The 17,365-nt window shown below is 41.5% G+C and overlaps 2 protein-coding genes across 2 annotated transcripts in view; both read left to right on the top strand.

Moving 5' to 3' along the window:
* The window catches only part of LOC129674328 (ankyrin repeat domain-containing protein 26-like), a 68,240-nt gene extending 58,539 nt beyond the window's left edge, over positions 1–9,701 (top strand). Inside the window, exons 30-34 of the mRNA XM_055604272.1 lie at positions 2,157–2,447; positions 3,011–3,225; positions 4,483–4,711; positions 5,182–5,227; positions 8,009–9,701. Of these exons, the coding sequence (XP_055460247.1) occupies positions 2,157–2,447; positions 3,011–3,225; positions 4,483–4,711; positions 5,182–5,227; positions 8,009–8,142 (915 nt within the window). The 3' untranslated portion in view covers positions 8,143–9,701. The remainder of the gene's footprint in view (positions 1–2,156; positions 2,448–3,010; positions 3,226–4,482; positions 4,712–5,181; positions 5,228–8,008) is intronic.
* Positions 9,702–14,125: 4,424 nt separating this feature from the next.
* The window catches only part of Znf25 (zinc finger protein 25), a 17,473-nt gene continuing 14,233 nt past the window's right edge, over positions 14,126–17,365 (top strand). The window contains exons 1-2 of the mRNA XM_055604206.1: positions 14,126–14,189; positions 15,902–15,981. Coding sequence (XP_055460181.1) covers positions 15,967–15,981 — 15 coding nt within the window. The 5' untranslated portion in view covers positions 14,126–14,189; positions 15,902–15,966. The remainder of the gene's footprint in view (positions 14,190–15,901; positions 15,982–17,365) is intronic.

The raw sequence follows: 17,365 nt of genomic DNA, 5'->3' as shown, positions 1-17,365 counted from the left end.
AAATCCCACCTAATTAGTGTTTAATATGTATTGTATTTTGTTCCAAAAAAGAGTGACCCGTGTTGATAAATTTATACTGCAAGATATCACTGCTCCTCACCAGGAGTCCCTAAAGTTGCTGGTGCCTGAATAACTCAGTATATGCTGCCAGGGTCCAGCCCCAGGTGAGATCAGGGTTTGAAGCAGGTGGATGCAAGAGCATCGAGGGAGGAATCAGACATGGGACACCTGTTAGTTTTAAGAGAGACGGACAGAGAGGAAGCACGTCTAGGTGGGGCTTGACCTACTGTGACAGCCTGTGTCTCTCACAAGCTTTACTTATGCACAAAATCATTTACTAAAGAACTTCAGTACTGATTACAAAACTTTTTAGGGTACATTTTTTCTAAATTCTTTGATTACATAAACATATTAAAGTAAAAGAAACAAAATGAGCAAACAGCAAATTTTATAAGAACTAAGAGTTAGCATGATAAAATCAGTTTTCTTTTAACTCAATGTCTTTTTCCTTAGAATTGGTGTCGTAGAGCCTCGTGGTTACAGAAATGCTACACTAGATGACTCTATTTGAATTTGATTCTGTTTAAGTTTGGCACAGAGTTAATAGGTCAGAACTTATTTCCTACCACCTGTTATATCATGTCTGTCTTTCTACAGAAGCCCAGCCTCTCAGTCCCTTTTTTAATTCTTCCTTCCTTCCTCTGTTTTTCTTTTATATTTGACATGGGATCACCATCACTTCCTTTGATTCTTAAAATACGATCCAGCCTGTCTAACAGCACACAAATGTTGCTTAAGCAAAAGCAGTCTGTTTTTTCTTTTTCTACAATATCAGAAAAGTCCTCTCTGACAGGTCTGCTCAGGAAGGCAGGCAGTTCGCTGAGACAAAATGTTTTCTCTGTGTCTTTGTCATGAAACCTTGTTTCAATATGATCCCTGTCTTCCTAACAATCCTGTAAAGGCTAGAAGAACATCAGGATTCCTAAAACTGCTTGCTTTGCCTTCAGGATGGTACCAAGGTTTATCATTAATTGTATCATCAAAATCTTTTCCTGTTACACTAGGTTCTATGTTTCTGAGGCTGGACATGTGTAGGAAGAGTAACATGAAAACATAGAGATTCAATTACAGTTTGTCAGCTCCTATAATTGCCATAAGTATTTCTCCTTTAATTTTTTTCAGATCTTTTGTCTCATGCTTACTAATACCACTTATGAATGATCTAAATGTGTATAAGGGTCTATGAAAGACTCACTTTTCTGCACAGCTGATTCTCCCAGGGAGCTACTGTTAGTTTTTTTTTAACACTGGCCTTTATAAGAATTGTTACATTTTCCCAGCTTTAGCCTTTGGTGAGGGGCCTTTAAAGAATACAAATATTAAAAAAACATAAGTTGTGTAGTAAATTTCTACCAAGGTCAATGAAGGGTCTCCCTAGCACTAGAACTTTGTCAAACAGCACCTTGATGATGTTTGGCATCACCAATATTCTTAAAACTTCTCCAGAAATTGTGGAGCATGAAGATGGGGAAAATGGTTATAGATTTTTATTTGGTTAAATATTTTGAGACAGGATTTCTCTACATAGCCCTGGTTATCCTAGATTGGCTTTGAACTCGCAGAGATCTGCCTACACCTCTGCCTCTCAAGTGAGTTCTGGATTAAGGAAGTGTACTACCATGCAGATTTTCCAAAATGACTAAGAGTCATTTTGAGAAGGAAAGATAGGAGACATTCGCAAAAAAAGAAATCTAACATGAGTGTGCTGGTATGTAACAAAATAATGGTCATAAAATGTATGTTTTGTGACTTTTGCTACTTTTGACTTTAATTTTCTGAGTAACTAGAAACCTCATTATGAGCCAGGTGTGGTGGCACACACCTTTAATCCCAGCACTCACGAGGCAGAGGCAGGTGGATCTCTGTGAGTTTGAGGCCAGCCTGGTCTACAGTGTGAATTTCCAGGAGATCCAAGGCTGCACAGACAAACCCTGTCTTGGGTGTTGGGGTCAAGGGGAGAGAAAGAAAGAAAAAGAACTATTGCAGTTTATATTTAATTTAATTGCAAATGAGCTTAAGTAAAATTTGTGGTTGGTTTTATGCTGCACTGTTCTCATCCTTCTTCATTACTAAACCGTAGCATTTTATTTCTGCAGATTGACGATCTTACATCAAAACTGGAAATTGCATCTTCAAAATGTCTACATCTTGGTAAAAAAAATCAGTCTCTTCAGCAGGAATTACTATTGATGAAAACTATACAAAAGAAGTGTGGGAAACTAGAGAAGAACAAGAAGAAATTGGAGCAGGAACTAGTAAACCTCAGAAGTCACATGGAAAACAACATGGCGGAGCACAGTGAAGTGCAGCAGTACAAGCGGGAGGTGGAAGAGCGGGCGAGGCAGGACTTGGTGGAAAAGTTAAAACAGGTCAATCTCTTCCTACAGGTTAGTTTGTTTCTGTGCTGCACTGCAGTTCATCTCACAGCACGTGATGCTCTGGGTGTTCACACGGAGGGTGACCTCTAGTTCTCTAGAGTTTCAGAGAGAAGAGAATGTGCTTACCCTGTGTTTGGGTGTTAGCTCAGCTGATCCTTCAATGGAGAATCATACGACTTTCAAAGCAAGTTTGCCTAAAATAAGATTGCTTGAAGGAAAACAAATTGACATATGAAATACACCAAACTCTTGTTCTTAAGTCATCTAGTTCAAGCTTTAAGTTTTGAGCTTCTTCTATTGTTCTTTGAATTGCCAGATGACTGTGTCCTAACATGCGAGTCATTCCAAGCTGGGGGTGCACTGTAATGGTAATGTGTCCATTTATGCACCAGACCCTGGATTTGATTTCCAGGACTAAGATAAACAACAGAGGATGAAGAAGATCAGTCTTTTGTTCACATCTTAAATCCCAGCATGAGCATCAGTCTTCACGTATTTGATTTAGAACAAATGAATAATAATAACTTGGGCCATAGTTAACTTCTAAAATGTCTTCTTTCGATTTGCCGTAGGCACAGGCAGCATCTCAGGAAAACTTGGAGCAGTTAAGAGAGAGCAGTAACGCTTCAGCGAGAAGTCAGCTGGAGCTCAGGATTAAAGACCTGGAATCCCAGCTCTCCAAAATGAAAGCTCAGGAAGACTTTGATAAAATAGAACTAGAAAAATATAAGCAACTCTACCAAGAGGAATTCAGAGTCAGAAAATCGTTGTCAAGTAAACTGAACAAGTAAGTCCTAACATTGAATCTCAGAGAATAAACTCATGCCTTATCCCTACAGCATCATTTTCAGTGAGACTAGGAGGCTGTGAAGGGTGACTAGACAACACAGGCTTGGAGATAATGTGACTGACCCTCCAAATGTAACTTGGGATAGCTTATGTTCTTTTTTGTCATTCTGTCTTAGTTAATATGATTTGCTAAGCTTTCAGGTAGATAATTTTGAAGCCTTATAGTAAGACAGTTATGTTGTTATAAAATTGCTTATACAGAACTATTAAGAGGTTTGGTTGTATTTTGTTTTGTTTTGCTTTGGGAAGATAACTCAGTCCCAGGGGTCAGGTACTGCTGACTTTCCTCTGGGCACTCTCAGCATTTGCTAACTTAGCTTTCTTTGATTGTCATCTTTAGTATTGCCATTAGATGTTCCTATAAGCAAACAATTAGCAGCAGGTTTCCTGGCCTGTGTAAAGATGAGGTGATACAGGGAGACGTTAACATGGAACAGAAGTGTCAGCACAGCTAACGCTCCCGGCTGTGGCTCTGACTTATTCCTTGGTGTCAGCTGCCTCATTTGTCCTGAGTAATGGGAGACAATGCTTAGAACTCCTTATGAGGGAAGTTCCGACCGATATCCATTCAGGGAGGGAAGCGTGTTAATTATACACAGTGACTTGTCTGCTCTAGTGAAGCAAATCAATAATCAGTCATCTCCCAGTCATCACTTAATACAAGTGTTGCTGATGGCACCCTCAGGCAGCTGGGAGGCAGGGCCTTTCGGGAGACAACATGGACATCATCTCAACAAGCATGTCTCTCCCTTCTACTTTGCTGGAATTTCTTTTAAGATTTCCACTAGAGGCCACGGTTGGGGGTGGGGGCCCACACGCCTTTAATCCTATTACTTGGGAGGCAGAAGCAGGTGGACCTCTTGAGTTTGAGGCCAGCCTGATCTACAGAGTAAATTCCAGGACAGCCAAGGCAGAGAAACCCTGTCTCAAAAAAACAAAACAACAACAAATAAAACAGCACTCCCCCGCACAAAAAAAAAAAAAAAAAAAAGGATTCCCTCTAGAAAAACCCGCACTTGTTAGAATAATTTTAAACCCGTAGTAATCAGTTGTTCAGCTCTGACAGGTTTTCCAGGCTCAGTCACCATTGAGTTGCAATCCCGTGTGCTCACGTGGCAGCTTCTTAACTGGCCGTGACTCAGGGCTCATTGGGACTGTGGAGGTGCTAAGCATTTGCCTTTTGTGGTCTCCACAGGACTAGTGAGAGGCTGGAGGAGGCCAGCACCAAGCTCCTCCTGGAGGAGCAGCAGAACAGGTCCCTGCTGAGCTCCCTTAGTACAAGGCCTGTTGTAGCCTGTCCTTGCATTGGAGGTCTGCATAATGGTTTGCCATTCAACAGAACTTTTCTTCCAAGAGAAAACATAGTGATTCCTACCTCAAGCCTACAGCCGACAAATAAAAGAATGGAAATCTACCTGACCAAGGCTAGTATATTTCTTTTTTCCTTTGGGTTTCAAGTTTCTAATAAAATTCTCACTTTTAATTTAATACATGGTACTGAGTTGCTGGCCTGTGCATACTGCTGGCATTGTAATTGATGCTAATGGAGAAAAATCACTAACGTTCCCAGAGTTCTCAGTGCGGTGGGTGCTCAGTGTTGCACTCCTTTAACAGCTATGCTCAAGTTACATTTTGGGAAAATAAATATGGCTGTGACTAAAAGTACAGTTTGAGATGCTATGGCACACCTAATGACAGTTTCCCTGCAGCATCCTACGCTCTCTATTCTAACGACAAGGCAATGGCTGACATCCAAATATATGGGTGTAGATCTTTATAATTTAAAGGAATCTGATACAAATACTACTTATCACTTACATAAATGTGTAACATTGTATAAGATTAATTTCCAAGTTAAAGTCTTTGACTTTCTTAAATATTCAACCCATTTCAGATGCATCAGGAGCTGGAGAAAAGTATAAATAAAGAACTTAAAGAAGGTATGTGTCAAAATTTATGAATTAAGTTTAGATTGACTAATTTCTGAAGCAAATTATAAATAATAAATTACATTGTTTGATAAATAGATTTTATATTAAGCATTGTCATACAGTAAATTAAAGATGTGAAGTTATTTCTCTCAGAGTTCAATTCAGCAAATATTTTATTTGAGAATGTGATATATAAGTACACCATATCAGCATCATTTCCACCTCTTTCCCCTCTAATTCCACCATGTCCTCCCTCCCCACCCCTCACAGTCATGACCGCTCGCATATGCAACCCGGAGGCCCCTTAGTGCTGCCTTTTCTTCCCTGTACTCAGGACTACCCATCCTCGAAGTGACTGCTCCTCCCTCTCAGCAGCCACTGACTGCCTGTAGTGCTTCATCTCAGGATAGGGTTGTCTTAGGTAGGGTTTCTGTTGCCGTGAGAAAGACCATAACCAAAAGCAACCTGGGAAGGAAAGGGCTTATTTCTCACTTCCAACACTGAGGGAGGTCAAGTCAGCCCAGAGTCAGAAACGAAGCAGAAGCCATGGAGGAAGGCTGCTTGCTGACTGGCTCCTCCTGGCTTGCTCATCCTTCCTTCTCACATAACTCCGAGCCACTTGCTCGGGATTGGCACCACAGAGTGAGTGGGGCCCTCCCACATCAGTCATTAGTCAAGAAAGTGCCCTACTGACTTGCCCACAGGCCATCTGATATAGGCATGGTTTTTTTTCTATTGAAGTTCCCTCTTCCAAGATAAATTGTGTCAATTTGACAAAACAAAACAAACAAACACGTGTGGGCTTTATGGATTTTTCTTCCATCCTTTTTCCTCCAGTAGGCATGCCAACTGATGGGGTCTTTGCAGATATTGTGGAGGTAACTGTCTTGTTGGGAGTTCACAGATACAGCATCTTTATTCTGTCTGGAAGACATTATATCACAACAGGCGTCAGGTCCTTGGGCTTTACCTTCTGTCTGCCTTCTCTTCAGTGGTATTTCCTGAGTGCTGGGTGTAGGGGTTATGATATAGATGTTATGTTTGGGGATAGGCACCACATAGTCACTTATCCTTTGCATTTTAATCAGTTGTGAGTCTCTGTAATGGCCTCCATGTGTTGCTGCAAAGAGAGGCTTCTTCGATGGCAGATGAGAGCTACATATCTAAGGATATAACGAGTTAGAAGGCACTTGGAAACTCTAACTTCAATAACATGGTAGCAGTGGCTTCTCCACTGAGGTCTGAGACCTGGCCAGCCACAGGTTCGTGGCTGAGTTTACAATACCAGGCATGAACCCCTCCAGTTGAGCGGGCTTTAGCTTCGATTACACACTGGCGGTTACCCCCAAGATACAGGCGTCACTGCTGCACCGTCTAGAATCTCATCTGTCCAGTTGGTGTGGTTCTGGGGCTTCACAGCCAGGTAGGGACAACTTTCTCCCTTGGCAGCTTGTATCGTAGCTTCCGACACTGGCCTCAGGAGGAGGCTTGCTGGTCAGATCCAGCTTGATTCGCCTTAGTCCTTTGGCCTAAGTGTTCAGTATCTTCCGTGATATGGGCTTACCTTCAACCTCCAAGAAGGAACTAAAGGCTACATCAGTGGTCTACATTGTTTCGGGAATCACCTGGACTACCCTGACCAACCATTCAAAGGGAAGTTTTTCTTGTCTGTTGCTGGAGTTTTGTTAATCTATGGTTCTTGTAAGGAGCATTGTTCACTAAGTGGCATGACTTCCTTTTTACACACATACTACACACCACACCACACTACACTTTGGCAAATATAATATGGCTCCTTGAGGCTATATCAAACAACCTTGGTGTTTGCCCCTCTTCCCTCCCTCTCCTTCTGTATTACCTTCTTCCTTCTCCCCAAGTGGAGCCCCTTCCCCTGATATTCTATTTCCCACTCTCTATGACAGGCATCATGCTATTCTCTCAGCCTCACTCATTCCAGCCTATGGTCCTTCTATACTGTCCTGGGTTTTAGTTCCATTTTATGAAAACTCTGTTCAGATCCGTAGCCTATTTTTAATTGGATTATTGGTTTTCTTGATTCTTTGGTATTTTTATATTCTGATTATCCTCTATCAGCTGTCTACTAAGATTCTTTCCCATTCTGTAGGTTTCCAGTGCTGTATGGAAGCCTTTAGCTTTAGCTCATTTTGTCAGTTGTTCCTGAGCAAATTGAATCCTATCCAGAAAGTCCTTTCCTGCTTGTATGTATCTTAAAGGAACTGCCTATGCTTCTTCCAGTGGTTTCAGGTGTCACCTTGAAGTCTTTTACCCATTTGGAATTGATGGTGGGGTCACAGCAAAGACTCGAGTTTCATTCCACGTGTGGCCATCCAGTTTTCCAGAACCATTTGTTAAAGGTGTTTTCTTTCCTCCAGTGTGTAGTTTTGGAGCCTTGTCAAACCTCAGGCACCTATAAACATGTGGTCTTAAGACTTGGTTCCGGCGACCTTCTTCTGCACTAGTCTACATGCTTATTTGTGTGCTGCTGCCACTCCGTTTTCAGTGCTCTGGCTCTGTGGGGTAGCCTGTACGTGAGTGTTGGGAAGGGCCCATATCATCTCATCTCGTCGTTCCTGGGTGTTTTGTACACGTTTGTTGAATAAATGAGTCACCCCAGATACTCTGACATTCATAATGACAAGTAAGCACACACCCCGTGTGTGGCAAGGTAGATTTACCTGTGCTGTGCACTGCAGCTGCACACGCCATCACCACTCATTTTCAGTTCTCCACTGGCTTGTGCTTGGTTAACACTGATGTCTTTCTTTCCAGCTGCTGCTGAGCTTGAGTCTGAATTCTGCAAAATTTCTCCCCTTGGATCTGCTACTAAACCAGGTCAAGATCTACTCTCAGAAGCATCACAAGAATATATAGACATTTTAAAGAAAAAATACACGATCTGCTGAATATAAAAAGAAAAAGAATAAAGCAAAAGAAAGAGAAAGCTGGATGCAGTAGCACACGCCTGTAATCCCAGCACTCAGGGAGGCAGAGGCAGGCAGACCTCTGTGAGTTTTCGGCCAGTCTAGTCTACAAAGCGAGTCCAGGACAGCCAGGCTGTACAAAGAAACCCTGCCTGGAAAAGCAAAAAAAAAAGAAAAGAAAAGAAAAAAGAGAAAGAAAAGGGAAGCAAGTAGAAGTGGGACTGTTTGGGAGAAGGCCCAAAGGAAGAGAAGACCAGAGAAGTTAGAGGGCCATGCACTGCGTGTATCTTAAATGTCTCAGTGGACTGGGTGTGGCTTGTCTTTGACCCCGCCACTTTTGAAGCAGAACCAGGTGGAGATCAAGGACGGCCAGGGCTACGTGTCTCACACAGAAAAGGAAAGTCATAATGAAGCCCACTATTCTGTGTGGGTGATGTACATTAATGTGTATGATCTTAAGTACAACATTGTATCTGTTAGACTGTTTATATGTTCTAATTGTTTCTTATCAAGTGTGTGACTTGAAAACACAAGGAAACTTTTCTGTCATGTATTAGAAAATTAATATATTTATCTGTGGTTTTTGGTGGTTTTAAGCATATTTTACAAGTATTACTAAGCCAATGTTACCCAGTTTTACATACGAAAACACCCAGAAGACAGTTGTTTTAACACCAGGCTCTCATGAATACTTTGGCGGGATGAAATACCATCATTCCCATTTATGCTTTTCTATTTTATCACTGTAGGGGCCAAAAGCTTTAGCCAGACATTTTAACTTTCAGCACTGATTTGTAGTTCTTGATGCTTTGGAAAAGCACAAATTACCTAAGGCTTTTCACCTGTTCTGTTTATCATTTGCTTATTCATCTTTGATGGGTTTTTTTTTAAGTCTTAAAATTAGACAAAAGTTCACAGAATTCTGCCCCCTTACTCTGAACCATTTGAGAGAGTCTTGCTGCCATCTGCCTAGCCTATTTTAGTATTTTTTGTAATTAGCACCATAGGTGACCGTAGTGTTACCTTGTCATCAGAAGTCTAACACTAATAGATCCTGGCAATCTTCAGCTTCCTTTCCAGTTTGGCTCCTTACCTACCATGTCCTTTAACGAAAACTGATCCCATTCAGACTGATGGGTTCCAGTTACTTGCATTTCTTAGACTCCTTCAGTCTGGAACATTGCTCAGTCTTCCTGGACTTTCATGACCTTAAATCCTCAAGGAAGAATTCATGTGGCATGTCCTTGAAATTGAATTTTCTCTTTCACTGTGATTAAATCATGCATCTTTTTGGCAAGAGTATTACAGAAATAAGTTTTCTCATTTCTCTATTATGTGATCTATAATTAGATTTTCTCTATTATGATGTTGATATTGATTGCCAGAGCAATTTCCTGCTGTGTTTTCTTTTATGTATTTACTTTTCATTTTGTAATAACTGTTTTGTAGGTAATTTGTGACTGTAAATATGTTTCTTATCAAACTTACAAAACATTTATTTGCTAGTGTTTGTGTGGATTAATGCTTCTTCATTTTATTTAATGAGATATGTTGATAACAATTATTTTTATAATTTAATAAATTAAATTTTTAAGAATATCATATATGAGTGCTGTATTTACATCATTTCCATCCTTTTCTTTTTTCCTTTCAACTCCTATGTCCCTCCCAACTCCCTCTCAAATTCATGACCTCTTTGTTTTTATATATATATATATATATCACCCTATTGTATTGTTCCTATGTACATGTGTTCAGGAGCTTGTAAATGTTCTCTTGCTATGTACATGTGTTCAAGAGCTCATAAATGTTTTATTTTTATAATTGGACCACTATTGAAAAATTTTTAAGAATTATACAAAAAAAAATCTTGGTTATTACCATTCTCTCTAAATGCAAACATTTCTTTTTAATCCTTCTTTCTCTTATCTTCCTCTTTCAAAATAAATGCAAAGAAAGAGATATAAGAAGAGCATTTTCCCCTTGTGAATTGTAGACATGACACATATTTATCTCTAAATACACACCTCCAAAAAATAAAGAGCTGTCATTATGTGCCTGTAGCAGAATAATCAGGAAGTTCAATATAATTTCTGTGCCACATTCCGTTAAGGTTAACAGTTATTTCAATGTGTCCTTTTTGTAGTCAGAAAGCTCAAAATAGAATTTTGTGCCCACCTTCTCTCTATGCTGGGATTTTTGTCTAGCTTGAGCTTGCAAAGGTCTTGTAGCATGCTGACACAGTTGCCCTATATTGTTAGAAAAACACTTTCCTTGGTGCTATCCACCATCTCTGTCTCTTACAGTCTCTGACCCTCTGAAGATCACTGCCCCACTTAGCTTTAGAACTTCACAATCCAGGATTACATCACATTGACCAGTTTGAGGGGTTCTGTGTTAATTGCCATCTACCACAAAAAGAAGCTTCCCTGGGGAAGGTTTTCCTGTAGACCTATCACCTGTCTGGCACAGGTCCTTGGCCCCTTTAATAGTCCAGGTATGGTTCCATCTCGTGAGGTGGTCCTTAGATCTAAGCAGAAAGCGATTGGTTACTCAAATAGCATCTGTACCAGTATTGCAGTGAGCCTATCCTGCCAGGCCAGTCATTGTCATTACTTTTCTCTGCTGGCATACATAGCAGTTTCTGGCACCTTGAGAGACAGTCATTAGGGATGTAGCTTGCAGATGAATACCTACTTGATTTCTTCAATTTCAGGGCTTCAAATATGTGGTGTCTTCAGCAACAGGGTCTTACTGTCAAGTTCTGGAGGACAGGCAAAAGAATATTGGCAGTAGGCTGTAATGGTTGAGGGTCTATGTGACTCATTGGCCATCAGCTCAAAAAGAGGAGAGCCCTTATAACCCAACCCTTTCTTGTCCTAGAGAGATTATTTGCTAGCGTTTTAAGAAGCGCCTACAGTAGTGGGCATTTTCAAAAGCCTTAGTGTTAGTCCCCCTCCTCATGTTGCAGCATCTACCTGTTCTACTCCCCCTCCAACTTAGCACTTGCTTTTCTACTATTCCCCTTTCTGACACTGTTCTATCTTTATTCCTTAAAGACCCCTCCCCATAAATGGCCCCTTACTAAATTCTTAGCCTCTGTATTTCAAATGATACACACACATCAGAAGATTCAGAGCTAACAATCACCAATAAGAAAAAACACGGGCTTTTTGTCTTTCGGTGTCTGAGTTGCCTTACCCAAAATGATTGTTTCTGGCTTCACCCTTTAACCTGCAGGTTTCACAACTGCATTTTAACAGCTGACTAACATTTTGTTCTGTAAATAGACCAATTTTCATCATCTATTGATGGACATCTGGGTTTTTACCACTTCCTGGCTATTGTTAATGGAGCAGAAATTAAAAAGGATGAGCAGTTGTCTCTGTAGTAAGACACAGAAGCCTTTGGGTGTATGTCCAAATGGTATATCTAGGTCATATATTCCAGCTTTTTGAGAAACCTCCACACTTACTGATATTTCTATAATGGTTATTAGTAGTTTATACTTCTAGCAACAGTGATTATAAGTGCCTCCTTTCCCCTGTATACATGCCAGCATTGATCTTTTTTTTCCTGTCTTAGCCATTCTGACTACGAGATGAAATTCCAAGTATTTTAAATTTGCATTTCCCTGAATGCTGAGAATGTTGAACACTAAAAAAATATGTATTTCTCAGCCCCTTCTCAGTAAACAGCGTTCTTCCATGACCTCTGCTTCAGTTCCTGCCTCTAGGTTCCTGCCCTGACTTCCCTTTATGAAGGACTATGAACTGTAAGGTGATATAAACCCTTTCCTCCCCCTGGTGCTTTTGGCTGTGGCATTTTGTCACAGCAATAGAACATCCCAAACAAGCCCTGAGGTTATAGTCATGTATGGTGTCTGGCTTTTCACATGGGTGCTTGACACTTAGGTCCTTGTGTTTTTGCAGCAGTCACTTTATATCTGAGCCATCGCCTTGGCCTAGTTCTTTTATACTTCTAAATAGAATAGTATCTGGGGAAGCGTGGATCCGCTTCAAATAGATCAGAAAAGCTATGCTTGAAAACAGTAATAGCAGGTAGATGGCTTGGAGAACCCAATTTGGTCAGGGAGTCTCCTCTGGAAACAGTGGGCCCAAGGACTCCTTTCGACTTGAGGCCTTCTGAGGTTGTTTGGAATATGATCTGGTGTACGATGTCTTCACCAAGGGGGCTTTTAACAGCCACGTGGACCTGCGTCAGGCTATTTACTGCTTAGCATGGGGGTTGGAACTGAGGGCTAAAATTCCAGCTTATCCCATTGAGACGTTTTAGCTCAAGAGTACTCATTTAGTTGGCCTTGACATTTTTAATTAATTAACCTACCGATCTAATGTTGCCATTAATGTATTTAGGTGTCCTGACTTGTGACTTCTTTTAGAGGGATGGATCAGAGGTTAAGAGCACTGGGTGCTCTTCCAGAGGTCCAGGGTTCAGGTCCCAGTGCCACGTTTTGGCTCAAAACTGATCCCAACTCTAGTTCCAGGGGATCAGATGCCCCTTTCTGGCCTCATCATTCATGGCACACAAGCGGTGCACAGACATACATGCAGACAAAACACCCATATACATAAAATAAAATATCTCCATGATGCAGCCTCCATGTTGGAATATAAATTTGGAGGAACCTAAATTTGTGTTCCAGAACTATGGTCACTATATTCAGTTCCAAAATAAAGTTTCTCTTATCTCCTTATGTTTGTGTGTCAGCAATACCTTTGCCTTGAATCTTACAGGCCGTTTGTTCCCATGGTACCATTGTTTCTTAAGTTGGCTTTTTTGAAGCCCAGTGGGTGAGCCTGGCTTCTTACAGCTGCCAGAGCTCAGCTTTTGATCCTAAAAAATCTGGTTTTATATATATATGTGTGTGTGTGTGTGTGTGTGTGTGTGTGTGTGTATGTACGTATGTGTATATGTATGTATGTGTATATGTATATATGTATGTTTGTGTATATGTATATATGTATGTGTGTATATATGTATACATTTTGTGTGTATTAATTTTCTTATGAAAGATGTATTATTTCCATTTTTCTAAAGTTAACACAAACTGAAGTTATCGACAGGGACATACACAAGTTGTTTTACATATTCAGTATGGTATTGCTCTTAGTGACATAATGACATTCTGTATCAGTGGGAGAAAACTTCTAAAATCGTTGGGAGCTAACATGTACGGCACTTGGTGTCTGCTATTTTGGTTTATATATACCACACACACACATATACACAGATATATAGTAATATATATATATATTACTATATATATAATTATATATAATTAAATATAATATATATAATTTATATATATATATATATATATATTAGTTTCTGTTAATTCCTCAAGGGTTTCCTGTTATCATTTACATAGTTTTAAAAGCTAGCAACCGGTGACATCTTTGGATGTCCAACTCACTTGGCTCCAAGCACCTACGCTTACAACCTCAGACAGCCTTCTGCCTTCCTCCCTAGGGTGCCCATTGCTAGCTCGACAGTCCGCTTAAAGACCAGGCCCGCGCAGCGCTCATCAGTGAGGCCCTCAGCGACCAACTTCCTAACTCAACCCAAGATGGAGCCGCCGCAGAGGCTTCTGGAGAGCGTAGTCGGCCGCGGAGGGTCGTCTGGCGCATGGGCAGAGTTGGTCGCCGGGGAAGTTTTTGTCCTTCGCCAGGATGGGGCCCAGTGCAAGGGGGTGGGGGTGGGGGTGGGGGTGGGGGGACACTGAGCGCCGCAGCATCCCGGCATCCCGGAGCCTGGGGCTCTCCGATTGCAGCGGGCGAGCGCGGCATCCCTGGGGCCGGCGGTGGGCGGGGCGGTGGGCGGGACCGGGCGGCGGTGGGCGGGGCGGAGAGGAGGGCAGGGGAGGGGGAATGAGCGCAGGAGGCCGGCCTGAGCCACCGCCTGGGTGACGTGGCGTCCACTCGCCCAGGGTGTCCACTACGTCTGCATCCTCTTCTCAGCCTTCTGCAGCGGAGGACGCGGGATCCCCTGACGCCGCTGTCACCCAGGTGAGGCTCGCCCTGGGCGCCCCGGGGCTGGCAGGCGTGCAGAGCGCGGTTGGAAGCTGCAAGGCGAGATGCTTCCTCCACTACCAGGGCCCGGTCCATTCTTTCGTCTGGGCCCCTCAGCCCGGTTCCCAGGGAGCATTTGGTGTAGCCAGTACCTGCGGCGGCCTTAATCCTCTATTGTTTCACTCTGCTGCCTTTCCCGCTGCAGCCCTGGCTGCGGTTCCTCTCCGCGCGCCTGAGAACAAAGCGATGAAGCGCATTTGATCAGACCCGGGCTCTTCGATTTCTAAAAATCCTTGAGCCTCCTCTTGATCCCTTAGTGTGAGATTTTAGTTGAAGCTCTCTCCTCGTATCCCTCACCCAGCCTTTGTTAGACTGCCGAACCGTTATTTGGAAGTACAGCACTACTTTTAAAAAGAACTTCCAGTGTTAAATCTTACTGAGACGCTGAGATTTGTATACATTCTCCAAGGGAACAGAAATGAGACAGACTGGGTGGTTGGGGGTGGGAGGTGGGGGTTCTGGCCGTTTAGCTCCTGACTAGTCTGGAGCTGTTGAGCCTCCCGCCTCAGCCTCCACAATGCTGGATTTACAGGTGTGAGCCACCATGTTTAGCAGGGACAGATTTAAAAGATGAAAACTTGTTGTTTACATTCTCGGCTTTGAAGGCGATTTTCTAAACCTGATGATTGGCCCATTTGTATACATTAGGCATTTTGTGAGCACCCGGTTGGCTGGGTTTGAGCATTTGGTTTCTTTAACTGTATGCATAATGTGCCTGTTTAGAAAATATGGTACTGAAACCGTTGTCTCATTAATTAATGACCTGTTTTTTGTTTTTGAAACAAGGTCTCACTATGTAGTACAAGCTTGCCTACCTCTCGCTCTGTAGCTTAAGATGGCCTTGATCTTGCTGCCTCAGCCTTTACAGTGCTGAGGCTAAAGGTGTGCATCGCCACATCTGGCTTCAGATTGGTATTTTTGAGGGTAGATTTGTTCCAAAACTAGATTTGGGAGCCACGTCAACGTTCATTAAGACGTAATAACATTTTGCCCCGGAGTCAACCTGTTTTGAGAGGATTGTCAATTACAGAGAGCTAGATTTGCTGTGTGTCTGTGTCGAGACTTGGCTGAAGGCTGCGTGGTTTCACGGTTATCCAATTCCTTTCATTTTAAAGATAACGGTATAGAAACTAAGTTTTTATGCTAGTAGCAGCCGCAGCAACAGAAACAAAAACAAAATGTATCATATGTAATCGAGAAATGTATCAAATGTAAAGTTCCTGGAGAAGTGTTTCCTTTTCCTTTTTTGCTTTGAGAAAATGTAATTTAGGGAGAAGAAATGTCTCCTGTTTGAAAGCTTTGAAATGACTTCCTAACTTTTGGGGTTGTAATATTAACAGAAAAACAGTGTTATCTCCAACATAAACACTTAAGGTTTCCTGCTTACATATGTTATAGACCCACCCCTTTGAAACTGATCTATTATTCTGTGTTTAAGGGTTCATTTCTTTTGTGTTAGTCTGTAAGCAGACACAAACTTTTCAAACAGACAGTGGAAGTGTTTAGATTTAGTAAAAGAAAAAAGTGTCTCATGCTCATCAAGGTTATGTGAGAAGTATCCATAGATAGGCTGGTATTACTTCATCATGGGTCAAAAGGGCAGCTTCTCAGTATACAGTACTAAAATGTTGTATGGAAATTTCTCACAGGAGACCTGAAACTGTGGCATATGACTTCGAAAGGGTAGAAGCCCCTTCTAAAAACACAGCGGAAAATGAACAAGTTCAAGGTGAGTAGCTTACTTTGTTTAACTCCGTGACTGTACACGTATGTTCAATAAGGTTTTCTGAAAGAGAATCTGTGGGGTTGGAGAGTTGACTCAGTAGCTATGAGCAGTTGTTGCTTTTGCAGAGGACCCAGGTTTGATTCCCAGCATTCCCGTGGTCTCTCCAAACCATCCAGTAACTTAACCATAAATCTTAAAAAAAAAAAAAAAAAAAGGAAAATCTCTGTATTAAACTAGGAAAGTATGACTGCTTTAAGAGCATCTTCAGGGTTGGATAAAACAGTTGCTCTCAAAGTATGGTCTAAAGAGTGCCGGGTGCCCTCCAGACCCTTTCAATGGATTCTGTCCCATCAAAGGTCATATTATCAATGTGCAAATTGTATTTGTACTAATGGTACACAAGCCGTGATCGATCCGTGAGTGTCCTGCATGGCTTGAAACAATGAGCGTGATGGCAGGGAGCAGCTGAGGGAAGCCTGCACAGGCTGAGCAGCAGAAGCTGTGAGTTGTGTTTACGTATGAAATGGATTGTTGTAGGTTAGGGGTACATATTACCGTGTAGTGTTTTCCTATGAGATGTATTTCAGAGGGAGTAAAGTTTTTTTCCTGTTTCCTTGCTGAGATTTCATCTCAGATACACTATTTGTGAAATGTTTCTGTCACAGTAAATCTGTCAGCATTCTGCTCTGAACTGAGAACGATTGTTTAGAGCTGTGGTTCTCAACCTTCTTCATGTTGTGACCCTTTAATAGAGATCCTCCAACCATAAAATCATTTCCGTTGCTACTTTATAACTGCAGTTTTGCTACTGTTAAGGATCATAATGTAAGTATCTCTGTTTTCTGATGGTGTTAGGTGACCCCTGTGAAAGGGTCATTTGATGCCCTCCCAAGGGGTCATAGCCACTGCTTAGGACATAATATAACTTTGATTCATATTTAACTTTCAACATAGAATGAAAGTAAAGAGCTTGCAAAAAAAAAATATATGACAGTGACACCAAATTTATTATCATTGGATTTTTGCAAAGAGCTAAGTAAAAGACTTCTCATCTCCTTAAGCATATTTTTAATGGAACAATAAAAACTATTACTTTTTGATAATTAAAAGATAATGAGAACACACTTATAATATTGATAATGGCCCAGATTCCCTATCATACTTTACATTCACCTTCATCCTTCATGCTACTGTAAAAATTACTGATTTGTTAACCCTTGACCCTTAAGTGCACATCTTTTGAACATTTTCTGTGCTGACATGAGATGTTCATATGAGGCCCTTTTGCTAATCCTGAACTGTGACAATTGGAACCCTAGGACAAGCACTTGCGAGATTTAGTTAGTTAGTTAGTTAGTTAGTTAGTTAGTTAGTTAGTTAGTTAGTT

The sequence above is a fragment of the Psammomys obesus genome, unplaced genomic scaffold (genome assembly GCF_907164565.1).
Source record: "Psammomys obesus unplaced genomic scaffold, mPsaObe1.curated_primary_1811, whole genome shotgun sequence".
NCBI classification, from domain to species: domain Eukaryota; kingdom Metazoa; phylum Chordata; class Mammalia; order Rodentia; family Muridae; genus Psammomys; species Psammomys obesus.
The sequence above is the reverse complement of the archived record's forward strand: the minus strand, read 5'-3'. Positions and strand labels throughout refer to the sequence as shown.